Genomic DNA, 25,226 nt, shown 5'->3' on the forward strand with positions numbered 1-25,226 from the left:
AGGTAAAGCCCATCATGTCCTCAATACGGATGGATCTTGCTGACATCCTGAGCTGTCCCTACCAGCATGAAGACCTGTGTCCACCTAGCTTTGGCACTATGCAAGTCCTGGACAGAGGTCAGGGGAGCAATATCAGGACCAAGGTCTGCTACCGGTGTGCTGTGTGACCTCAGTAAGTTACTACCTATCTCTGGTCCTTCCTGTTCCCTTCATACGCCGACTCATCCCTAATCTTGGTTTTCAGAGAAGCTGAAGTCAGAGTCCAGGTTGCACCTAAGTGGGTACTTTTGTTGGCACATGCCAAAGCTGTGCCCCAGGCTCTCTGGACCAGACCCATAAACCAGGCTCATAAACTCCTGATGAGACAGCAGGCCTCCCTCAAATAAAAAGCATTTTCCAAACAGGGTTGGGAAAGGCCAGCTCTGGGCAGCCTGAGGCAGGCCATGTAGAGGGCACTGGGGCAGAGGGTGCCTAGCAGCCTTCTGGGCCAAATGCATGGGGAACCCAGCTCCCTGAGTCACCGGCTGCTTCTCCCCACCTCCTGGCTGTACTAAACTGGGCCCCAATCTGTGTGGCCTTGGCCTTATGTCTTCTCCTTCGAGGTCTGGTTCCCAGGAAAAGTGGATGTCTGGCTGGCCACAGGCATGGGCAGCCAGCAAGTGCAGCTGGAGAGCATGAGCAAATGGCTGTGCAGTGTGGGAGGGGAGTCTCCGTCCCGGAGGTGGCCCCCAGCACATTTCCCATGGCAACTCTGGTTTGTTGACCATAACCCTGACCACACTTGCCCAGAGGGAGCCTGAAGGCATGGACAGGGACAGCCTAGCAATCAGCCAGGAGGCTTCCAAAGGACCAGGCCTGAGTCCTGTCCATCAGACCAGCTATCCCAAGGGCAATGCGGCTGTGTTACCTCAGAGAGGAGGCTCCTAGGGCTGGACACTCAGTCTGCAATCTCACAGAGGCTCTGTCTCTACCATCAGGCTCCCACCTGCACCCCACCCCACCTGTGAGAACAGCACACAGGAGGCCTGCCCTACTCTGTAGGTGGCTGGCACTAGGGACCACTGCTTGGGTGTCTGGGAGAAGGGAGCCACACATGCACTGGAGGAAGTAAGACAGGAAGCAATAATTCTTCTGAACCAGATGCTGCCCTGCCCCGCCAGGCCGGCAACCCCACTCCAGGGCTGGAGGCCAAGATCAGGTGGAGTGATTCAGGCCTGGGTTGGGCTGTGGGTGCTCAGACCCAGCCCCAGTCTGACTGGCCTCGTTCTGGAGAGTGGCACTGAGGCCGGGGTGTGGCTGGGGGGAGAGTGGGGAAAGGTGTCCCTTGGTCTCATGGAGTCAGAGCTAGACAGACTTCAGAGCTTTAGCTACCCAATGCTTCCTTTCACAGAGTCAAAGAAAGAGAAGGCTGAGGAGAGAGAGCCAGAGGACCCCAGGAATCTGTGGGGTCTCACTAATGGGACCCAAGGCTCCCCGTGTTCTGCCCAGCTACCTCTTGGAGAGATCCAGTTTGTGCTGAGGAAGCTCCCTCCAGTCTGGGAATACATAGAATCCTTATACCCCTGGTTAGTCAGCTTTCCATTGCTGTGATAAACTACCGTTGAGAAAGCAACTTACATGATGACAGGTTTATCTTGGCTCAGGGCTCTGGAGGTTCCACCCCTGGTCACCCTGACCAGGCGGACATCACAGGCAGGGAGCACGTGACCAAGCTAGCTGCTCTCTCCAGGCTGTCTGGGAAGCCAAGAGAGAGGATGGAGCCAGGACAACCGTCCCCATTCACAGGCACACAGCCATGGCCTACTTCCTTCAGCGGGGCTCCACCTCCTGAAGCCTCCACTGCCTCCCAGCAGCCCATTAAGCCGAGTCCATCGATGGATTAATCAATCAACTATGTAAGAGTCTCAGTGTAAGAGTCTCAGTGATCTATCATGCCAACCGCCCCGCCTCTGAATCCACGCACGCACACAGGAGCCAGAGTCTCAGTGACCCATCACTCCAGAGGCCAAGCCTCTGAATCCACGCATGCACGCACGCACGCACGCACGCATGCAGGAGCTTTTAGAGAATGCTTAAGATCCAAGCCACACACTGAGCCTATGATCCTCTCCCCCACAGGTGGACAGGGCTGGTCCTGCTGGGGAAACCACCCTCTTCCTCTTCTTCTGATGGCAGTCCTCCTTCATCCTTCTCACCATCCTCCGGGGTCTACGGGGCTGAGGATGCTTCACATGGTACCTTCTGAAGGAGACTCATGGAGACGTGGCTGGGAGGAGCCCAGGCCTCATAGCCTGGACGCTAGCTGCAAGCTCAGAATCACATTGCTGGCCCCTGCTTAAAGCCCTGCGCACTTTACCCGGGCAGCGGTGACTCACGCCTTTAACCCCAGCCCTCGGGAGGCAGAGCCAGGCGGATGGATCTCTGTGAGTTCAAGGCCAGCCTGCTCTACAGAGCAAGTTCCAGGACAGCTAGGGTCAGTGAAACCCTGTCTCAAAAAGCAAAACAAACAAACAAACGAAGCCTTGTACACTTTGAATCCCTCCCCACAATGCACCACGTAGGGTGCTCTGAATGGTTGAGCAGGTTGCTTACTGCCTACAGGTATTCGAGGTAGAGTTGGGGGTAACCTTCCCGTCTGAACTGCTCTTGCCTCCTGAGCTCAGAGGGTTCACTTGACACCTCCCCCTTGAGGAGACTTCTTTAAAACTCAGGGGAGCTGAGAGGCCAGTATTCCATGCCGTCCCATCTAGTGAGATCTGCTGGCCTGCTGTTTTCCTCAACTTGGGGGACAGAGGCTGGCCCCACGGGGCCTGGGGGAAGCCTTATCTGCAGAACCTGGTGTCTGGGGCTCAGTGGGGCTGTCAGAAGAACTGGGGAGGATGGAGGCTTTGGTGGGGGTGCATGCCCAGCTCAGATGAAGGCAGAATCTGCTTTGAACCTGTGGTTGCTCCTGCTGAAGAGGACTCAGGAGACTTGGAGCCACGTGGGGCACAGAGGACAGACACATTGGCTGTGTGATGCCAGACAGGATGGCCTGTTTGGGAGCCAGGCTCAGGCCAAGAGAGAAGTCTATGCCCAGTAACTGAGTGACAAGGATCTTGGCAGATGTGGAGGTTAAGGACAAGTCCAGAGAGCACTGGACCCAGAGCCATGGACTCGTGGGTTCTCATCTACCCCTTTTCTAATGAACCCAAGCCACTAACCCCCTTCTAGATGCCAAATGTCTCCCATCTGGTAGCCTGGGTGTCACTTGAGGACTATAGTTTATTGAAGGGGGAGGCATTATAGACACCCAACCTTGAGCACCTTGATGGAGGCGGGAGAAAAGGGTCATGCCTGACCTAGGTCATAAACCCTCCCTTGCTCAGGTCACCACCCCAGGGCTACCTCCCACAGAAAGGCCCCGCCCTGAGCAGGATCTGGCACCCCTCTCTCTGCATGCCTGTGGTGAGTGATCTTAGAGCTGTACGTCTGCCACAGATCACCAGACCCTGCTCTTGGGCACTCAGCCCTCCTCCTGGGGTCAGGAGAGTCAGGCAGGTCCCAGCACCCTCACTTAGATGACCTCTTCCCCTCCTCCGAAGGGGAAGTGCTGTCCTCCGAAAGGTCTGGCAGCCTGGCCCTTGAGGGAGAGAAGGGAAGTCTCTAAACCCAGCAAGGCAAAGGGCAAGGGAGGCTGGTCTGTGACTCTGAGGCCATCGAGGCTTCCCATCTACCTGTGAGATGCAGGCAGGAGAATTGTCATGTCTGAGGAGACATCGATAGAGAGTCCCTGTCCCAGCCTGGTGCACCTCGGGTCTGGCTGTATGTGGAAGGGCGGAGGGCGCTGCAGGTTGGCCACCCATACCTTATTCCAGGACAAGAATGTGAACAGGACACAGGAAACACAGCTGGGGAGCCCAGGAAGTAGCAGGAGCAGGGGGTTGGAGGGTGACGACTGTCCCACGTTACCCATATGAGCCAGTGGAGGCATCCTGTGTCCCCTGCTCATCTGCACCTACCTGTGGGGTGCCAGAGACCCAGTGACCCTGGGCAGATGCCTAAGGCCGATCAGGCCCCGCTCTGCCTCCAGAAGGTAGGAGCCGGAGCTGAAGACATCCTGCTGTTACAGCCTCCTGCCTCTCACGGTCTCTGCATGGTGGCCTAGCTTGGACAGCAGGGTGGGGAGGTGTCATTGCCGTGAGCTGGGGACCCAGCTCCAGCGTCACACAGATGAGTTTGGGCAGTCCCCAGCTGCCTATTCCAGAAAGTGAGCAGAGGGAGGCAGGAGGCAGGGGAGGAGGAACAGGACAGGAAATGTTGACAGATCTAGGGTGTGGGCCATCGCCCAGCTGATCAGTGTTGCCGGAGACTTAATGAGATTTTCTTTGTTTTCTCTGGAGTCAGGCATTGCACCAGGGGAGGTGGCTCTGCAGCTGCCTGCTGTGTGACCCAGAGCCAGTCACCACCTGTCTCTGGGCCTCATCTTTCTGTCACGACTTCCCAGCTGCGGTCTGCCTCTGCCTTCCTTATGCTTTCTTCTTTGTTCATCTCCGAGCGTCCCTTATTTCCGCCTTAGCTTGCCCGTCTGTCTGTCCACCTGTCCCCTGTCCTTCCCTCTCCCCACCCACTACCACTGGGATGCGGGGCCAGGAGAGGTGGGGTTATGTTGAGAGTTCTGCTCACAGGTGGCCCTGCTCCCCAAGAGCCACTGCCCAGGGCACTAGGGGACCCTGGGGACACTGTCTACCAAGGGTGGTGGCTGCTGCCCAGTGGTTGACTGAAGGCTCAGAACACCTTAAAACTGAAAACTGTGAGGAGGAAGACTGAATTCATGAACGTCCAAGTGAAGCAAGCTTTCTTTTGGGGTGCATTCAGGACTGGCCCATCCGGCTGCTTCTCCCTAAGTTGGGGTTTTAGAGAGCAGGCCTTGCTGGCCTCTTGAGGGTCTTTTTACAGGAGAGATAAGGTGTTCCCAGGGGCGGAGACTTGGCTGTTACACGGTTAGAAGGACACAGGGAAAGGGAAAGACAGACAGCATGTGAATGGCATTGTGAGTTTAGTGTAGGTTGACAAACCTGTGTTTGGTTTTTTTGGGTTTTTGAGACAGGGTTTCTCTGTGTAGCCCTGGCTGTCCTGGAACTCACTCTGTAGACCAGGCTGGCCTCGAACTCACAGAGATCTTCCTGCCTCTGTCTCCCGAGTGCTGGGATTAAAGGCATGCGCCACCAACCCACAAAAAACATCTTTTGCAGTTTACATCAGATCTAAGAATCGGGAACATATTCTTAACTGCAAATAGAAACCTTAACTTGCAAGGACTTACACAGGACAAACAGGAACTTATTCTTAACTGTCTTGACCTCAAACAGAACCCTTAACCTGCAAGATATATTGTTCCTGTTTTGGTCTCACAAGACCTGGAATTTAAGACTTTCTTCACATGAACCAGCTTGTCTGAGCTGGCCCTGTGTCTGTCCATCATCCATCCATCCATCTGTGGAATGTAAATCCTGCTAGAATGACAAGGGACTAGGGCTGAAGTCAAGTTTTCCATAACAGAGACGATGGGTGTGGCTTTAAGAACAGAACACTTCCTGAGAGCCAGGGCCAGCATGCATGTGTGTTCATGGCCAGCTCCCTGGTAGGTGCTGGAAGGGCCTGGTATAAGGTGCTGGTACTTGGACAAGTTATGCAGCTGGTGTTCCTAATAGGCCCATGGACAGATGGGTCCAAAGCACCCCCAGAAGGCTGAGGCAGCCAAGGACTCACGCTCTGTCCCCTGCTGGTTCTGCCTGCCCCACTACCAGCCTTCATTCTTCACCCTCTACCTTGGTGCCCTCCTCTCTTCAGGTATGGGAGAAAGAGAATGTGCTGTGTGTAGCCTTGGATTAACTGCTCACCCTTTCTGGGCACAGCTGTTGCCTGGACACCCTGACATAAGGCCCCTGGGGGTTGGTGCCTGAGCCTTCCTGTTGTAACCAGAAAGACTGGACTCCAAAGACAATGACATGGGGAATGGTGTGGGTAGAAACGGGAACTATCGCTAAGATGCTGTCATGGAAGATGAGGGGTCAAACAACCTTAGGGGCAGCCATGCCTTCTAACATAAATGTAAGCCCATTGTGCTTCCCTGCCGTGTGTGTGTGTGTGTGTGTGTGTGTGTGTGTGTGTGTGTGTGTGTGCGCGTGCGCACACGCGCGCGCACATATATACATACAAACCAAAAACATTTTTTTAATGTTCTGGTAGAGAGCTGGGGAGATGACTCGGTTGACACAGTGGTTGCCACACAAGCATGAGGACCTGAGTTCAGGTCTCCAGCACCAGCCACTAGATTGAACATAGAGGCCAGGCAGTGGTGGCACACACCTTTAATCCTAGCACTTGGAAGGCAGACACAGTGGCACATGTCCTGTAATCTCAGCACTGGGAAGCTGACACAGCCCATACTTTGAGCATGATGGCTAATTGATGTTGCATGAATCCTAAATGGTCTTATAATAAAAACCCAGAGCCAGATGTTGGGGTAAATGCTGAAAGATCAGAGAGACAAAGGAACAAGCCACTAGAGAAACTTCTCACCACTACCAAATCCTCAGGCCGAATGGAAGGCGAGATCCTGTTTCCACGAATCCTCTGACTGAGAGCCTCGGAGTCCTCAGCTGAAAAGGGGCTAGTGTGGTGATGTATTGTGTACCCTAATAAAATTTGCCTAAAGATCAGAGAACAGAACAAGCCACTAGATTAAACATAGAGGCCAGGCAGTGGTGGCACACACCTTTAATCTTAGCACTTGGGAGGCAGAGATCTGTCTGGATCTCTGTGAGTTCAAAGCCATCCTGGACTACGTGAGATTGACTCAGTCTAGGAGAGAAACAGAGCCAGGCAGTGGTGGCACACACCTTTAATCCCAGTATTTGGGAGTCACACACCTTTAATCCCAGCACTTGAGATCTCATGCCTTTGCTTGGGAAGCACACATGCCTTTAATCCCAGGAAGTGATGACCGGGCAGAGAAAGGTATATAAGGTGTGAGGAGACAGGAACTAGAGGCTTTTTCAGGTAAGAGGTGGTGGCTGTGGCTTGTTCCTTTGTCTCTCTGATCTTTCAGCATTTAACTGAATATCTGGCACCGAGATTTTTATTAAAAGACCATTTAGAATTCATGTTACTGGCTAGTTCCTGTCTCCTCATGCCTTATATGCCTTTCTCTGCCCAACCATATCACTTCCTTCCTAGTGCCGGGATTAAAGGCGTGTGTGCTTCCCAAACAAAGGCATGAGATCTCAAGTGCTGGGATTAAAGACATGTGATTCCCAAGCACTGGGATTAAAGGTGTGTGCCACCACTGCCTGGCTCTGTTTCTCTCCTAGACTGAGTCAATCTCATGTAGTCCAGGGTGGCTTTGAACTCACAGAGATCCAGATGGATCTCTGCCTCCTGAGTGCTAGGATTAAAGGTGTGTGCCACTACTGCACGACTTCTATGTTTAATCTAGTGGCTGGCTCTGTCCTCTGATCCTCAGGCAAGCTTTATGTGATGCACAATATATCACCCACCGTAAATTGGCATCAGTGACTCCAGGTTCAGTGAGAGACTGTCTCAAAAAATAAGTCAGGGAGTGATGGGGAAGACAGCCGACACCAACCCCTGCCCTTCACAGGCGCACACGCATGAACATACTGAAGAGATTTTGCACCCCAATAAGCCTCTCTACCGACACAGCAATCCAAATCAGACCAAGTCAGACCAAATTAGAAAAAGCCCAGGCTTAATGGGTAAAGCGTTCCAGGGTGATCTTCCAGCACCCCAGTGAGGAGTTGAGAAAGAGAGACTGGAAAAACCACGTGTCTGTTTTGGGGGGGGGGGCAGTTTCAATACCCTGTGGGAGTGGTCTTGAGCACTGGGGAAGGAGGTTTTCTAGAAACAATAAGTGAAAGACTTGGGCTGGTGAGCGTCCAAGGAGAGAGAGAAGAATGGCTCAGAAGGTCTGAGAGGCGGTGGATGGAGCTTACCGCAGTTGCCTGCAACAGGGTGATCTTGAGAGCCTGCCACGGGAGTTCAGCCGCTGCTGCTAGGACTCAAGCGTGGCTGCCATCCGCAGATGGTGGGGTCCAGTTGTTTGGACAAGAATGTGACAGCCAAGTTCGAAGGCCCCCACACACACAAATATCCCAGTATTCATACCCAAGGTCCCCATGCGACACACACACACACACACACACACACACACACACACACACACACACCCTGAAGTCAGGCCATCACCAGCTCTCCCTCCTCAACTCTTGGTCTGGATCAAGGCAGGTGCCCAAGAAATGGCTGCTGAATAGAATATGGGTGGCTCTGGGAAAGGGGAAGAGCCCTCTGTGCAGTGGGGGCTTGGGGAGTCGCTGTCTTGCTTACGTTGACTTGGGAGAGAGCAATGGGGTACAGGTGAGAACAGTGGGCTGTGCCTGCTCTGGGTTATCATGTTTTACAAAGCAGCAGTTTGTCATGAGTTACTCCACGTTGAGTGCAGGTGCCAAGACAGAAGGACTCCGCCTTGTTTATCTAAGCAAACAGCTGCCATCTGCCATCATACCTGGAGCCACAAACTGATAAAGGGTTTATCTATGCCAATAAACAATGCCTGTGAGCACACCAAATCACAAAGAAATGCCAGTCACAAGGGCTTATCCATGTACCAGGTGTCACCCCACACTAGGACTATCAAGGAACACCATAAGACTGCCATGTGACCTTGCATGCCAGCCCCTCACTCAGTCACCTCTCAGGAAAAGCATCATCTAAGCAGAGAACCTGCCTGATGATCTCTGTCCTTTGGCAGCTTCAGCTCGGGTGGGATGGATCCTTAAAGGTGACATTTAGGACACAGGGTCCTCTTCAGACTGACAGCTGAAGCTGCCACCTAGTTGGTGTTGACAGCCTTGTGCCCAGGTTGTTATATTTCTCATCTGGAGGGCCTCAGTTGTCTGAACCCTGAAGCTCCTTGAATCCTGCCCTGGTCATTCTGTAGCCTGGATACCATGACATGTGACATGGGATCTGAGAGTATTTGATGTTATTAATTATGGTGGGAATGGAATAAAAGACACTGTGATCGCTCACGGTTATGATTACCAAGTGCATCAGTTGCTCTCCTTGTGGCTACAACCAAATACTTAACAAGAAGCCACTTAAGAAAGGGAGTCTCAGCCTGGTATGGTGGCGCACTCCTTTAATCCCAGCACTCAGGAGGCAGAGACAGGCAGATCTCTGAGTTCGAGGCCAGCCTGGGCTACAGAGTGAGTTCCAGGACAGCCAAGGATCCACAGAGAAACCCTGTCTCAGAAAACCAAAATACAAAACCAAACCAAACAACAACAAATCGAGAGAGAGAGGAGAGAGAGAGAGAGAGAGAGAGAGAGAGAGAGAGAGAGAGAGAGAGGAAAGGGAGGCATTATTTTGGCTCACACTTTGAGGATACAATCCATCATGGCGGGGCAGGCATGTCAGCTGAAAGGTGAGGCTGCTGACCCATTGCATCTGAGCGAGGAAGCTGAGGGAGAGGGTGCTGACTCAGCTCACGTTCTCCTTTTTGTTCAGTCTGGGACTCCAGCTCAGGGAACAGTGACAGCTACATTCTGACTGAGTCTTCTGAGTTTAACTAACCTGACCTAGCTATCCCCTCCCTCCCAGACAGGCTGATAATATTAATCAGCACGATGAGCTGAATCAGGAGGAGCCAATGCCATCGGCAAAGCTTGTGGATTTGTTCTGACGCTGTAGACACAGGCAGGAGACTGCCACAGTGTACGGATGACGAGAGCCCAGCCCCCAATGGGAAGTCTCTATCAGGCGGAGCCACCCCTGTAGAACCTAGGTTATGGGGTGTCAGGAGTGGACCCCAAGGCTCCATGCATCCTAGGCAAGTGCTCTGCCAACTGAGCCACACGACCAGTTTCCTTGCTGTGTGGTTCATGGCAAGGCGCACAGCCCTCCTGTGTCCATGTGGCCCATGAGGCGGGTGGGGCAAGTTTCGTGGAAAGGCCAGGTGAGACACGAAACCTTGTGTTGGAGGGATGCCCAGCAGAGGCACTGTGCCTCCTCAAAGGACGTCGTGGCTCTGAGAGTCTGTGGAAGGTTCTGGATCTGGGCTAAGGTTTCAGTGGGATGTCCCTGGAGCCTAGGTCTCTGGCCTAGCAGTTTCAGGGAAGATGGTATAGAATCCCTGCCATACTCTCTTTACCCAAAAGTTTGCTTAAAACAAAGAATTCTCCTAAAAGAGTTTAAGAGAGGCAGAGCATGTTTGTCTATAGATATGGTCCCCCAGATAAGCCTGGGGGTCCAGCCAGATGCAACTGTACGACTCCTGTGAGCCATATGGTTCAGGATTCTTCCTTTGAGTCATTTATTAAACTCCACCCAGAGTCAGTCCTCCGGGTCAAGAAGAGCTGGGCTTCTCTGCCTCAACTGGCTTAGTTTTACTTTGTGAATACCATGATTCATGAAATCCATGCTACTTTCTCTTTTTCCTGGTCTACTAGGGAACTCAAAGCTAAATCTACCATACAGATAAATTCCATAACAGGTCCCCCACCCCTCTCTTTTCTTTGACTTAATATCTTCACTTGGGGAGAGAAAAATAAAAGCCCTAAAACAGTGGTTCTCAACCTGTAGGTCCCAACTCCTTTGGGTGTGTGTGTGTTACATATCAGATATTTACAGTACGATTCATAAGAGTAGCAAAATTGCAGTTATGAAGTAGCAATTTAATAATTGTATGGTTGGGGGGAGTCACCACAACATAAGGAACTGTATTAAGGATTGCAGCATTAGGAAGGCATTCTCAAATCCTTTTTCCTAGGATGTGAGTGTGACCCCACCATGGTAATGGATGCTAAGTCTTCTGGGATGTGTGAAGGGGCTATGAAGTGGAGGTGAGGGAGTGCTGGGGACCAGAAGGCAAGAGACCCATGGAAATCCCAGGTCAGGGAGTAGGTCCCCAGCAGGAGCAGCGGGAAGGCCCAGATAGATTAGATGAGGTTCCCAGTCAGGAGGGTCATTGAGGGGGTTGGTCTTAGGGGCCTTGAATGCTAGGTCAAGCGTGCATTTCTCAGTTCCTGAGCATCAGTCATAAGCCTACCATTGTTTAATGTATGTCTCTAAACTTGTGCATTGTTGAAGATTTTAAAAATTAAAAGGCTGAGAAATTTAGAAGATTAGAAACCATGGAGAAGTCCAGTCACGTGCCCAGAATTCTGGCTTGGCCAAGTCCGGGTTGGAACCCAAGGATCAGGCCCCAAAATTTCCTTGCTTCCCACTCAGCCACTTCCTCCATCCTGAGGGATTTTGGATTTTTTTTTTTTTTTATGTTTGTTCATTTTGTTGCAATAGGGTCTTACATAGCCCAGGCTAGCCTCCAACTCCCTATGTAGCTGAGGATGACCTCGAACTCCTGTTCCTATTAGCTCTACCACCTAGGTGCTGAGATTACAGATCTGATCACCATACCCTGTATAACTGGTACTGGGGATCGAATTTGGGCTCAGGCGTGCTAGGCGAGCATTCTACCAACTGACCCACATCCGAGGCAATACAGAAGGCTTTCAGGAGAGGAATGACATGATCGGATTGCAGCAACCTGGGCCTGGGACACCAGGAGCTGCGGAGGTCTCCAAAAAGAGACAGCAGTATCCGGGTCAGGGTGGTGGTGAAGGGAGTGTGAAGGGAGCCTGTGACCAAGAGAAACTGGGAGGCAGAGAAGATGACCTGGAGGGTGACCACTTAGAGTCTGAGGTGGAGAAAAGCAGAGACTGAAGATGTGGCCGAGGTGTCCCTTAAACACCATTTTTAGAGATATGGAGGCCAAGCGTGGCCTAGACAGGGCTGATTGATCTGAGGTCACTGAGTCGGCCACCTGTGGGGTGGCACTCTTGAACCTAAGCCCCTGAGGGCAGCATCCTCGTGCCTGCTCAGCTGGTGCCCAAGCCTGACCCAGCCCCAGCAAAGGTATCATTTAGCACTGCTCATACAGTCGCATGGACCTCAGGTGTCCCTCAGCAGAGAGCTGGGCCTGAGCTTTGGGCTCTGTGGGAACAGGGCTGACAGAGTCACGTGGTTTTTGGCCCTTACCCCTTCCTGCCATTACAACCACTGGCCCCAGGGTCCCCTGTGCTCAGGGAATTGGTGGGTACTCAGCTTTCTCATGATGAACGAGTCAGAGCGTCTGGGGACACTCCCCAGTCACTAGCAAGCCTTGGGTGGCAGTGGTGCAGAGAGGTTGGAGGATATCTAGAAGACCCCAATAAGAGTTGAGAGCACTCCCCTGCTGTCTGCAACTGTGGGTTCTAGGGTGGCACCTGGAAATAACAAGTTCCCTCTAGATATCTGCCGAATGAGTGAGTGAATGAGGAATGAATGAATGAATGAAAACACTGGGTCTCGCTTCCACTTCCTGTGATTTCACCCATGTCACCTTGGGTAAGTCATTGCTCCCTTCAAGCTTTGGCTAATCCGACTGGAAAATGAGCCCAGAGACCTTTATCCTCTGATGGTGACAGAGGACCCTTCCAGAGCAAAGCTGGAGTCCAGGAAGCAGGTGGGACCATCCCTGCCATGCCTGGGAAGGGAGGTGAGAACAGGAAAGGGAAGGGGCCTGGAGCTAGGGGCTCTACAGATGCCCCTCCCCGCAGGCTGCCCTGGAGAAGTACCATCAGGGGTGTGACCCTCAGGCTGGAAGAGCCACATCTGGGGTTGGCAGTCACCAGGCAGGCTGGACTGGCCATTTCTATGTCTTGCTGGTTGCCAGAGCTCCCCTGGCCCAGGTGCCTAACCTCACAGACATCCAGTCACCTCCCCAAACAGACTTAATCCTACCCTTACCCAGAGCCTGCACCACAGTGCAGCACATGGGTTTTTTTTCTCAGGGCATAGCAACTTGTGATCAGTCCAGGCAGGCTGTGTCCCTGGACACAGCAGCCACCCAGCCCTACCATCTCCCTCCCGGCAATTCTTCTCCTTTGAGTAGCCTGCCTGACCCCTGAAAGGTGTCCTGAGTGAGAATTCTGATCTAGTTCCACTCATGGGGAGCTGGTGGCCTAGAGGGGGCAGGAATTATAGTCTCTGAACTCAGCAGCACCCTGGAGCTTACTAAGATTGTGTGTGTGTGTGTGTGTGTGTGTGTGTGTGTGTGTGTGTGTGTGTGTGTATTGTGTGTATGTGTGTATTGTGTGTGTGTGCATGTGTGTATGTGTGTGCATGTGTGTATGTGTGTGCATGTGTATGTCTGTGTTGTTGTTTTTCCGACTTACTCCCAAGTCATTTGTACAGCCAAGCCTGCCCTGATCACCATTCTCTGTATAATGCTCCCCACCCCTTTTGGTCTTCATCCTCGCTTGCTGCCTGGCTGTCACTGTGTGTACAGCTTGTTGCTGTCTGTGCCCCAGGAGGGCAAGGTCTTATTGGTTGGCTCCCTGCTGTACCTCGGCACAAAGAAAAATGATCAGCCTCCACAAAGCTAGTGAGGAAATGGGACATGGATGTCATAGTCCAGACCTAGACACCTGCCCAGCTACTGTATCCTCGGCTTGTTCACAGGGCACACTGGAAACATCTCAGTCCCACAGTTCCTGGGCAGCTGTCCCCAGCATGGCGTTGTCTTTTCAGCTGCCCAGTGAGGGCAGCAACTCTGAGCTGAATATTCCATCTGTGGAGGGGGTGGTGAGGTCACCCAGCTTCCACCCCCGCTGCTCCCGGGTCTGACCCATCAAACCTGGAGTCTCAAGTTCAAAGAGACCACATCCTGGATGTGCAGGATGTGACTTTGTGGGGTGTGGGTAGGGCAGGGGCCTGGGCAGGTCATGATGTCTCCCAGGAAATGTTCTCAGGTCGAAGAAAAGGAAGAGGGTGGGGAGGGTTCAGAATCCACAGCGGGGCCTGGAGAACAGCCACGTGGGTTTCCCTCAATGAGAGGATCGTGACAGTGCGTGCTATTTCCTAAACAGTGCAAATGGCTGTTCAAATTGCTCAGGAGGCCTATTTGAGCGAAGGGAGACGTGCACAGAAGGACCTAATGCTCCCCCGGCAGGGACCTGTGGATGCTCAGGAGCCCAGGTAGAGGTGAGGCGGCCTGTGTGCAGAAAGCCGGCCTTGTGAGTTCGTCTCAGCTCAGGCCTCGGTTCCTACCTCTGTACCCCTACCCAATCCTCTCCAACCCTCCTTGCCTCCCTTCTTTTCCCTCAACCCCAAGAGTGACCCCTTGGAGAAGCCAGGTCCTGCTGCCCCACCCTCCCCACACTGGCCAAGAGCACAGCCAGGCCATGGTCTGTCTGAACTCGGGTCTTCAGGCTTGGTCGGAATTGTCTCCTGGAACTGTTGGGAAGGTTGGATGAGCAAATACACGGAAGAGTCCTGCAAACTGCCCGGCACAGGCAGGCTGGGTCTGGGACGACTGGTGTGGCGGACCTCATTGTCATCAGCACTGGCACTGTCCCATCGTGTCACCTCCATCGTCTTCTTATACACCACACCTCCCTCCTCACTTTCCTCTTTCTCTTCCATCTGTCCGCTCATCCCCTTGTTCATCTATCCACCGGTCTATCCCTCCACCCCTCCATCCGTCCAGTCTTCCTCAGTGGAAGCCTGTGCACTTTGGGAGAGCTCACGCTACACGTTTCTACCGCTAGATAGGTTTAGACAAAATGACTGGGGTCCTGGTTCTTCTGGTTTGGGCAAAAGATGGTGGAAAGGCCCACTCCTGTAGGGCTGCTTTGCTGGTTTCTGTAGCCAGGGGGTAAACTAAGGCTTAGCCTTGATGCCTATAGGTAAAATGAATTTTTGTTTTTCAAGACAAGGTTTCTCTGTTTAGGCCTGGCTGTCCTGGAACTCACTCTGCAGACCAGGCTGGCCTCAAACTCAGAGATCCGCCTGGCTCTGCCTCCCGGGTTCTGGGATCAAAGGTGTGCGCCACCACTGCTCGGTACAGAATGAACTTTTAAGGCCAGAAATATCATACTCAGTTATGCTGATGGAAAGGAAGATCATTCCCGAAAGAGGAAGCACATAAAAGTTTATGCCGTTTTTCTTCATTTGTTTCCTGCTTCCTAGCCAGACTGGAGGTTCCTGGGAGCAAGCACCTCCATGGGGCTGTCAGGTACCCCTCCTGCAGGGAATGTGTCTCTCCTACTTGTCTTTGCTGTCCCCTGCCTGCGGAAAGAATTCTCGGCTGTGTGTTCGCCGCTTGGGAGGCATGTCCTGTGGCCCAGAGAAGTCCCTCATCATGAAGGGGACATGTCATCCACCCTCTCCAGTCAGCAGTCCAGTGGCCTCTTCATGTTTACGACAGAATAGCCAATCCCTAGACCTACACCCAGCCTTCTCCCTCCATCGAACCAAGATGCCAGCCCTTTGGTGACTCGGACCCCGAACACTGCGGCCATCCTTACATGCTTCCTCCTATGCCACTTCCAGTTAACCCGAGGACGTCATCAGCTGCCCTGGTGCCAGAATTCAGAGGGCACAAGTCAGTGGGGGAGCACCCTTGACCAGCCACAGGGGAGGGGACTTGAACAGGGCCTCAAAGTGTTGGCCACCACCCCTGGCTTTGCTTCCATGCCTTTCATTCCCACAGTGGCCCCGTGACGAGGGTCTGAATTGTCCCCCGTGTGACTGCAGTGAATGGGGGGTATTCTTAGCTGCCTTACCCAACCTTCCCATAAGCAAAGCTAGGGCCAGAGACGGTGTCACGTGACTATGGTCTACACAAACCTGCTTGAGCACTGTCCCAAATATTGCTTCCTTATTCAAGGAAATTTACTTCTTTAAAGTTGAAGACGACCTGAGGGGAAATATGAAGAAAATGTTATAGAACGTGTTTGTTAATTTTGACGTATGTTCTTCTGATCATGTATGTGTATCTGTGTGTATGAGAGAGAGAGAGACAGACAGACAGACACAAACACAGACACAGCAATGATTGAAATGAAATGGTTTTGGAATTTGACTTCCTTCCTTCCTTCCTTCCTTCCTTCCTTCCTTCCTTCCTTCCTTCCTTCCTTCCTTCCTTCCTTTCTCCTTCCTTCCTTTCTTGCTGAAATGCCAACCTCAAACTCACTATTCAGCTCAGGATGGCCTTGAACTCCCAATCTTCCTGCCGCTGTTGCAGGCATTCACTGCCGTGACACCCAGTTTTATGTGGTACTCGGGATCAAACCCAGGGCCGCGTGCAAACTAAGTAAGCACTCGACCAAGCAGGCAACATCTCCATCCTTTGATTTTGTTTCTTCATGAAGTACTGTCAGTGTTTAATAAAATTCACTGTTTTCACAGGAAGAGAGGGAGGGAGGGAGGGAGAGGGAGGGAGGGAGGGAGGGAGGGAGGAAGGAAGGAAGGAAGGAAGGAAGGAAAAGCATATAGAAAAGCTCTTTTCTGAACTCAGGAGGCAGGTTCTGAACCTGTGGAGGGACGGTTCCTGGGATACTCTGTGCTCACACTGGTGCTGCTGGGCTCCTATGTGCTCGGCACCCTAGGAGGTGCAGGAGAGACCAGGCTCCTTGCTCCTAGGACTTGATGGCCTGGGAAATAGACCCCTCCCTGAGGCAAGAGGGAGGCACGTGACATCGAGGATTGCAGGCTCTTCATCCTCTGGGCAGAGGTGATGGTGCCTTGGCCCTGGGATGTCAGTGGACAGAGAAGTAGGATTTCGAACCTGTCTTGAAGACAAGAGACCTGAGCAACCACCCGCACATCTTTTAGACCAGGCTAACTCTCCTCCACTGCCCTGAACTCTCACCCCATAGGTCCTTCTGTTACGGCAGCTGTTACACATGGGGCAAACGGAGTCGTGCAGAGCTTAAGTGACCTTACCCCCTCAGTGGCTCTGAGTGTCAGTGCTGGGATTTGAACCACACGATGTCCATCCACTGAGCTGACCCTGAAGACTGGATTGCCACACACAGGAGACAGGATCTACAAATTGCTTAGCTGGTGCCTGGCATGGAGCCCTCAGAAGGGCTGTCACAGTATGGGTTCAGGCACGAGAGCCCATGAGTGGGATGACTAGACCCTCTGAGTTTCCTGTTGGCACCTGAGCCTGGCTATTCCCAGGGCCCCTTCCCACCTCACAGAGAGCTTCAGATACCTCCCTCCCAGCCTCCTAGATTGACAGCCCATGACTTAGGTGACTGGGCGTGGAGCCAGGAGGTGGGGACCAGGCTCAGGCAGGCTCCCCAGGTTGCAGGGTGAAATTAAAAGGGAGGAGAGAGCACCAACCCATTAGAACGCACGTTCCTACCCGGCAGCCAGGTGTCCCCAAGAAGAGCTGGGGAGCCAGGGAGGCAGCCGGGGCTTGTGGCTGCTGGGCACCCGAGCTAGCCGGACCAGAAGGTTGGGAGTTTGGCACATGATGGCCCCACAGAGAGCTGTGCAACTATCTCTGAAGAAGCCCACTCATGCTGTGTGTGTGGTAGGAGTGGAGACGTTGGTGGATGTCTACAGGTAAGAGCTGGGGCACTTTCCTGTGCTTAGGTGGGGGAATCCCTGGACCAAAGAGTATGCAGGAGGGTGTAGGCAGGATGATGTTTGGATACCAGAGAAGGTGGAGCTGGCTTCAGAGCTTGGGAGGGAAGGGAACAGGATCTGCCCAGGTGCTCTGGGGTCAGAACATTGGGTCCAGTGTCTGGATGAGATTACTCTGAGTCCTGGGACCAAGCTCTGTCTGGGTTCTACATGCCAGTGTTCAAGTAGAGCGGCAGAAGGAGCTGGGGTTCAATCCAGAGAAGAGGGTTGGACCCCCCTTCCTCTCTCCATGTCTTGCCAGTTTTCCGCCTCTCTGCGGTTAGGGGTGTGCATGTGACATCTTGACCCTTGGAGGGCAGCCAGGGACAACCAGAGTGACTGGGATTAAGAGGGAGTGGCCAAAGGATAACTCAATGACTTAATTTAAGAAGGATCCTGGAGCAAAGCCTGGGACTTGGGCTGGCAAGAGATGATGGTGGTAATGGTAATGATGGTGTGGTGATGGCAGGGATGGTGATGATGATGACTGTCACAGCAGCCTTGATGGTGGTTGTGATAGTGGTGGCAATAGAGACCTGTGAACAGGACAGCCGTGACATCAGTTTCCCCCATTGACCCAAGTCTTCCCTGTCCTGGCTGTTTAGACAGGGATGCAGGGACCCAGTAAAGCCTCAATTCTTTACCTCGCTACTAGGGAAGTTGGCTGTGGTGATGTCTAGGGCCTCTGGAGCTCTAGGTGGGTCATCTTTCATAGGGAGCTGAGGGCTGGGGGTTCCCAGGCACCATCTGGACTCAGATCACCCTTGGGGCTCCTGCACTTGTTCCTGCACTTGCCCAGCCAGGTGGATGATATTCCACTGCCCCCTCTCAAGCAGTGGTGGAGGACCCCAGTGACCGAGATGAGGAGGAATAGACAGAAGCCCTAGAGGCCAGACCCTGACTACTTACTTCTGGGGACCAGAGGTTGGGCTGGTCTCATCAGACCTTTCTGGCTAGTGGGATCATACCACTCCTATTGTTTAGCATAGGAGTCTAGATTTAATGAATAAAGGGTCCACTGAGTGGAGCAGGGAGCGGGGAGGAGGGGAAGGAAAGAAAGAGACATAGATAGAGACAGAGGGACGGACCTTTTTGGTACTTCCCGAGGCCTTACACATGCTGGTCAAGTGCTCTACCCTGGGGCTGGCCCCCACTAATTTTTTTAGCGATGGCATGGGACATCCATATCCTGCAGCCTGCAGTTTAGCTGGAGCTCAGCTGAGACTAGCCTTCCTGTACTGCATCTGGCAGTCCTGATTTGACACTGATGCCAGGAAAGAAGAGCCCATGAGTCCCACCTGCCTGATCCCGGGCCCCTGCTCTCACCTGGAGACAAGGTTGTTTCTAGAAGGTTCTTTCAAACCTCAGCCTTGTGTTTTTATTCTACTAAAGCACTTGGCAGGGAGCCAGGTCTGCTTTCCCTCACCAGTTTATCTCTGGCTCCTCTCTGCTGTGTGCGCTGAACCCTGATTGGACATGCTGGGCCCCCTCTGAAGCTCAGCGTGGAGGTTATGTATGCAGCTAGTGCATCCTGGTCCTGTTGGTCCCTGACTGTGTGACCTTGGGCATGCCACTGCACTTCTGTGAGCCTGCCTCTGCCTCTGCCTCTGAGAATCAATGGGAATGCAACAGTACCATGGGTTGGGTAAATGAGATGTGTGTATGCAGGACCCTTTCCATGGTAGTTGGCCCATAGGCTATGCCAGCTGTGGGCACCCCCATGTCTTTTCTTCCCATTGCTCCTCAGAGGTGGGACGGGACAAGGACAAGGTGGGGTGTGTGGTGGAAACACCAAGCCCTTAGCATCCTTCAGTGTTGCGGGCGCAGAGGAAGCTGCCTTGGCTGTGGTGTCTCTTGGCTGGCTCTAGGAGGGACTGAAGTGTCACTCTGCACCCAAAGTGGTGACCAGCATCACAGCTACCCAGAGTTTACGGGGGGCACAGGAGTCTGCTCTGCGACACCAAGGAGGGCTTTCCTGCCCAGAAAGCAGTGGCAGTGGGGAAAGGTGCCTTGGATGGGCAAGCCAGCAGGGCTTTCAGGAGCCTGAGGCTCCCCTAGGGGCTGGCTGGGAGCCAGGCCACACTTGACAATGAGTGATGAACTTGGGGCTCCCCCACCCCTTTGCTTGGTGACTAGCTCCAGCTAAGGCCAACCACAGGGCTTAGAACTGGTCTTGCTTGCTGATAAGCCTGTGGAAGGCCCCCCAAGTGGTTGGGGTGCCAGTCATCTGAGCTGCCCGGAGTTTGAGCTTCCAGGTAATGGTGCTTAGGGTGACATCAGAGGAAGTGATGAATTCCCCAGGGGCTGCATGGTCTGGCTATTTGGAAAAATGTTTGTGTTGGGGGTTAACTGTGTGCCATGGGGTAACCAGACTCAGCAGGTGCTGTAGACCACCCCCCATTGGGCTAGCTCAGCACCCTTACCCCAATATCCTCATGGGGTATCTCAGCACCTTGGTGCCTATTCCCCAGCAGGCTGTGACTCCCATCCACAACAGGCTACTTCAGCACCCTGACCCCCTCACTCCAGTGGGTTACCACAGCACTCTTGACTCCCTTCCAGCAAAGCAAAATAGGGTCTTCAGGTCCTATAGCTCTGGGGTTTGGGATGTGTGGAGCACTGTGAGCCTCTCAGATGAGCCACAGAGAGGAAGGAGCATGTCTGAGCATCTTCTGGTCTTCCTGAATTCCAAAACCAACCATGTCCTGCAGCGCGTCTGTCTGACTGTGTTCCACCCCCATGTAGACAAGTGCTCCTAGCATTCCCGGGAGCATGGGGAAGCTGGGCTGAGCTGCCAGGGAAGCAATTATAGGATTGATGGGATCCTAATTCGAGGAACTGACAGGCTGTGGGCACCACTGGGACCATCCTGTCCTTGTACCTACAGAAGGGAGAGTGCCCTTAGTTGGAGGTCATGTTCAAATGCTTACGTTTTTGAGTTCCTGGACTACATGAGGCCACTGAGAGGAGACCCTGTGTTGGGGTTCATGGTCATCTGAGGCCTATCAGATGTGGGACAGCGAGTGGACAGTGAGCATCTTCACAGCATAGAGTGTTGGCATCAGGCAGGATGAGGGAACACACACTTGTCATTCCACCACTTAGGAGGCTGAGGCAGGAGGATTGCAAGTCCAAGGCCAGCCTGGGCAACCCTGTCTCAAAAACTAAAAAGAGACCTGGGGGTGTAGCTCAGGGGTAGAGTGCTTGCCTAGTGTGCAGGAACCCCTGGGTTTAATCCTCAGTACTGTCAAAATGGAAAATTTGATAATGGTATTGGCCTCAGAGGTCTGTTCCTTCAGTTCCACAGACACAGTTCCTCAGTACTAGTTGCCACTTACCATGCTGAGCTGGCTGGGGATCCATCCCTCCGACACCCTCAGGCCTCTTTTCTCTGCCACTTGGGTTCTGATGTGTGAATTATTCCTTGGGTCCTGTCCTCTTGGGTTCTCAGCAACTTCACATTCAAGCCCTGGTTCTGCTCTCTCGTCCCTGGACCCGAATCCCTCTGCTCACTTGGGGCCAGGATGGGGAAGGGCTGTGACCAGCAGGGTCCAGTGCTTGCTGTCCTGAGCAGTGGACCTGGAGAGGGATGACTGCCTAGGTACAGATGCCTCCCACCATCAGGATGCATCCTTTTGATGGCGCGGGGGGGGGGTTGTCCCCTCTGCCTGTGGTCCTGCTCCCCAGGGAGGTGTGGCCTGGGGACCTGCCAATCTAGATGAGGACTCTAGACACCTGGCAAGGGCAGGGATAGAACCCAGCTACAAGTGGAAAAGGCCAGGAGGATTCCAAAGCACCCAGGGCTGGCACTGAGAAAGTTGAGATTTGTGGACAGGGGCTAACCTGGCCTCATAGAAAAGAGTTGTGTGTTTGAGCCTCCAAGTGCACCCTGGGCCCCAGAGCAGGATCCCAGTCACTCTGTGTTAGAATTCAAGGCCATTTGAAACACTACTAGCAAGTGCTTCCAACATGCCCTTGGGGCCATACATCTGTCCAAACTTCCTGGCTTAGGTCTTGGGCATAGTGCTATTTAGGTGGGACAGAAGATAGGTCACAATTCCCCAGGGGACTCTGCAGAGGGGCGGCAGGCATGCTGTGAGCCAGATTGGCCACCAAGGCTCTGGACATGGGTGAGTGTGGCCCAGTCTCTGGACTTAGTGAGGAAAGAGGCCTCGATCTTCCCCTCCCCCACACCACCAATACTCACCTGGTCACACTGTATAGGAGGAAGAAGCACTCAGAGGTGGCCAATTTGGTGGCTTCTCAGAACAGAATAGCTGAGGGATCATACTGGTCCTTGCAGCCTGTGTGACCTTGGGCCAGTCCCTCGGCCCCTCTGAGATTGCTTTCTCTCAAGCTAGCTAAGTGGGGGTGACATCACATATTGTGTGTCTGTACAGATGGCATCTGTATTCTCCCATTTCACTAATGAGGAATTTCATCACCCACAGGCCTCAGATCTACTTTGGCTAGAGGAACATGACTCACTGCACTGACTTTAAACCAGGGCCCTTTCTCATGGAGTTTTTTGGTCCCAGGCTCTAGTCTTGCTCTGCTTTGAAGACTAGGGAGTGACAGCTGCCACCTGTATTCATTGTGGGGTGGCCTGCCTGTCTGGTCATCCTCCTGGGCTTGCTAGGCAGCCTGTTCTGAGCAATAACAGGGCGTTGCAAGGTGCCCATGAGCCACTGATCCCTATCTTTGGAAAGGAGAGGTCACAGACACTCCCAATATGGTGTAGACCTTAAGGAAATGTGTATATATGGTACTGGACCAGCCAACGCCCTCATGACCCCTGCCAGCTGCAACCTAAAAGAGACAGAGGGAGAAAGTCAAGGCTGGCTGGTGTCTGAGTGGCACCTCCCTGCAGAGTGCTTCCCTCCACAAGGTTGAAGAGGCCCCTGCTATCTCTCATGCCCCCCTACCCCATCACTCAGAACATGCTCACACCTGCTTTGCTTGGCTCTGCTGAGGGGAACTCACTGAGAGACAGCATGCCAGATGTTTTATTCTTCTTTTTAAATATGTCTGTCTGTCTGTCCCTGTCTCTGTCTCTGTCTCTGTCTCTGTCTCTCTCTCTCTGTATGTGTGCGTGTTGCCCCTGTATGTGCATGTGTGTGTGGAGGTCAGAGGATAATCTTGGGTGTATTTCCTCAAGAGCCATCCACCCTGGATTTTTTTAGACAGGGTCCTGTAGCTTGCCTATTAGAATAGACTCTCTGGAAAGTGATCTCTAGGAATGGATCCTCCTCTTGAGTCCTCCTGGGTGCATGAGCCACCACACCCAGGTTTTTATTTTATTTTAATTCTTATGAGTGTTTTGTCTGGGTAGATATGAGAGAGAGAGAGAGAGAGAGAGAGAGAGAGAGAGAGAGAGAGAGAGAGTGTGTATACACCACATGCATGCAGTGCCCAAGGAGGTCAGAAGAGGGCATCAGATCCCCTGAAAACTGGAGTTACAGGTAGTTGTGAGCTATCTAGTGGGTGGTAGGAATTGAACCTGGGTCCTCTGAGAGAACAGTAAGCACTCTTAACCACTGAGCCATCTCTCCAGCCCACAGCCAGGTTTTTAGGGTTTGTTGTTGTTGTTGTTTTGATGTGGGTTTTGGGCATTGAATTCAGGTCCTTATACTTTCAAGGATTTACCAATGTAGCGATTTCCCCAGTCCCTGGTTTTGTTTATTTATTTTAAGATGGTTCTTGCTGCATAATCCAGGCTGGCCTTGAACTCCTAATCCTCCTGCCTCTGCCTCCTGTGTGCTGGCATCTTAGATGTCAGTCATTGCTGTAGATGCTGGTTTGTGTGACGGTCCAACCGGTCTGTCTCCTTGGTCTGTTGAGAGAGAAGGGGTCACAGCAGCATTCTCATCCATGGGTCCCTTCTCTCTTCCTGTGTGGTGCCCACCCCTCATGCCTCTCAGCCCTCGTGTCTCTTCCAGTGTGGTGTCCATCCCTCATGCCTCTCAGGCCCTGTTCATAGCAGCATTGGCCATGGCTGCTGGGAGTGCTTCCCACAATACTCCTGTTAATTCTCACAGAAAGCTTGCAAGGCAGAGATCACTATAATCTCCATTTTGCAAAGAAACCAAGACACAGAGAGATTGAGAGACTTTCTGAAGTCATAGATAGAGCCTGCGACTGCTGGGACTGGGATTTGAACCTGCCTGATTCCAGATTCTGTAATCTCTACCTCAGGTGAGCCTGATCTCTGGGAATTAGCTATGCTGCAGGGTCTGTGTGAGAGATGGGGTGAGGACAGGGCAGTGCGCATGCTCTGGGCCTCAATCTCATCTCTGCACAGTATAGCCCGACATGACTACTCGGGGCTTCCTCTCTGCTCTGTACAGCCAGGTTTTACCCCTGTTCTGCAGGTGGCTGACTAGGGATGGAGACAGAGAGCAGAGCAGGGACCATGTGCCTCTTCTGGGTGCCGTTCTTCACTGTGTCCTGTGTTGCCCGCGCTATACAATACAACAAGGGTACTAGGTTGAGCCGAGACCAGCTCTAACAGAAGCACCCCTGACTCTCAGGGCAGAGGCTTTGGGGGCCAGGTCAGCCTGTGTCTGATCTGCTATCAGTCCTCAGCTCCCAGCCACCTGGACCTGTGGCCTTCCCTGTTTCAGTCTATGAGACAGCATGCACCTCCTGCTCCTGCTGGGCCACTGCCCAGCCCGGACCTCTCACAAGCCCTGCCTACCCAGCTCCTGCCCCAGTTGCTGGTAATGCTCCAGTTGCTGGTGATGCCCCAGTTGGTGTGTGGGGGTGGCACAGAGGTCTTGTTCTTCTTCCTCCTCCAGAGATCAGGTGGCAAGCTTCCTAGCTGCAGAGCTACATATGGCCTGAAAGGTGGAAGTCTGCAGCCTAGCAGGAAATGTAACTAAAGAGAGGTGTGGGAGCTGCCTGTCCTGGGAAGCGCTAAGGCTGTGTTCTGTTGGGATGGGGGTTGGCCAAGATGAGATCCGGGCCCCTGTGGCCCCAGAGGACACATAAAGTGTGTGCTCACTGTTCTCAGAACCAGAAAGTCACAGACACCATGTTCTGGCCTGCACTAACCTTGAGAGGGTCAGGTGGATAGGTGGGGACAGAGACAGGGATGGTGGCTTTCCTGCTTGGTCCCCCAGGCTTGCTCACAAGGAAACCATCTATGAGGAGTTTGTATGGGAGTTTGCCTTTTCCGTGTCCTTCCTACAACCTCCCATGTGACCTCCTCCCTCCCCTCAGCAGGACATGCCCCGGCCACATGCTCCTTATAGTATCAGCCCACGCAGAAGATGGGAAGATAACTGTGCGGCTCCCTGCTGTGCGATCTGAGGAGAGTTACCTCAGCTCTCTGAGGAGATGTCTTCATCTGTTAAACAGAGACAGAACCGCCCGCCCGAGAGGGTTGGGGTGCAGTGGAGATGAGGTCAGGAGTATCACAAACTAAGCGAAATGAGGTGCGTGAAGCTCCCCCACTCCCGAAGTCCGGACAGGTGCCCCCAGCAGGCAGGCAGGTACACCTTGACTGAGTGAGGGGCAGTCTGAGGAGGGCGGGGGTTCAGCTCCATCTCGCACCCCCTCACACCCTCTTGGTGTTGTCCTCTAAGGACTCGCTAGGCTCTGGCGGCCTCCACTGCTGCTGGTCTGGCTGGCCCTCCTCCAGGGACCAGACAGAAAACCCTACAGGATGACTCAGGCTGGCACCCCTGCTCTCCAGCGTACAGGCA

General features: G+C 53.1%; 1 protein-coding gene across 1 annotated transcript in view; it reads left to right on the top strand.

Moving 5' to 3' along the window:
• Window positions 1-17,368: 17,368 nt before the first annotated feature.
• Padi1 (peptidyl arginine deiminase 1) overlaps window positions 17,369-25,226 on the top strand; it is a 34,788-nt gene continuing 26,930 nt past the window's right edge. Inside the window, exon 1 of the mRNA XM_052717403.1 lies at window positions 17,369-17,460. Coding sequence (XP_052573363.1) covers window positions 17,369-17,460 — 92 coding nt within the window. The remainder of the gene's footprint in view (window positions 17,461-25,226) is intronic.

Source organism: Peromyscus californicus, unplaced genomic scaffold (assembly GCF_007827085.1).
Source record: "Peromyscus californicus insignis strain IS unplaced genomic scaffold, ASM782708v3 Scaffold_5__1_contigs__length_169319896, whole genome shotgun sequence".
In the NCBI taxonomy this organism is placed as follows: Eukaryota; Metazoa; Chordata; class Mammalia; order Rodentia; family Cricetidae; genus Peromyscus; species Peromyscus californicus.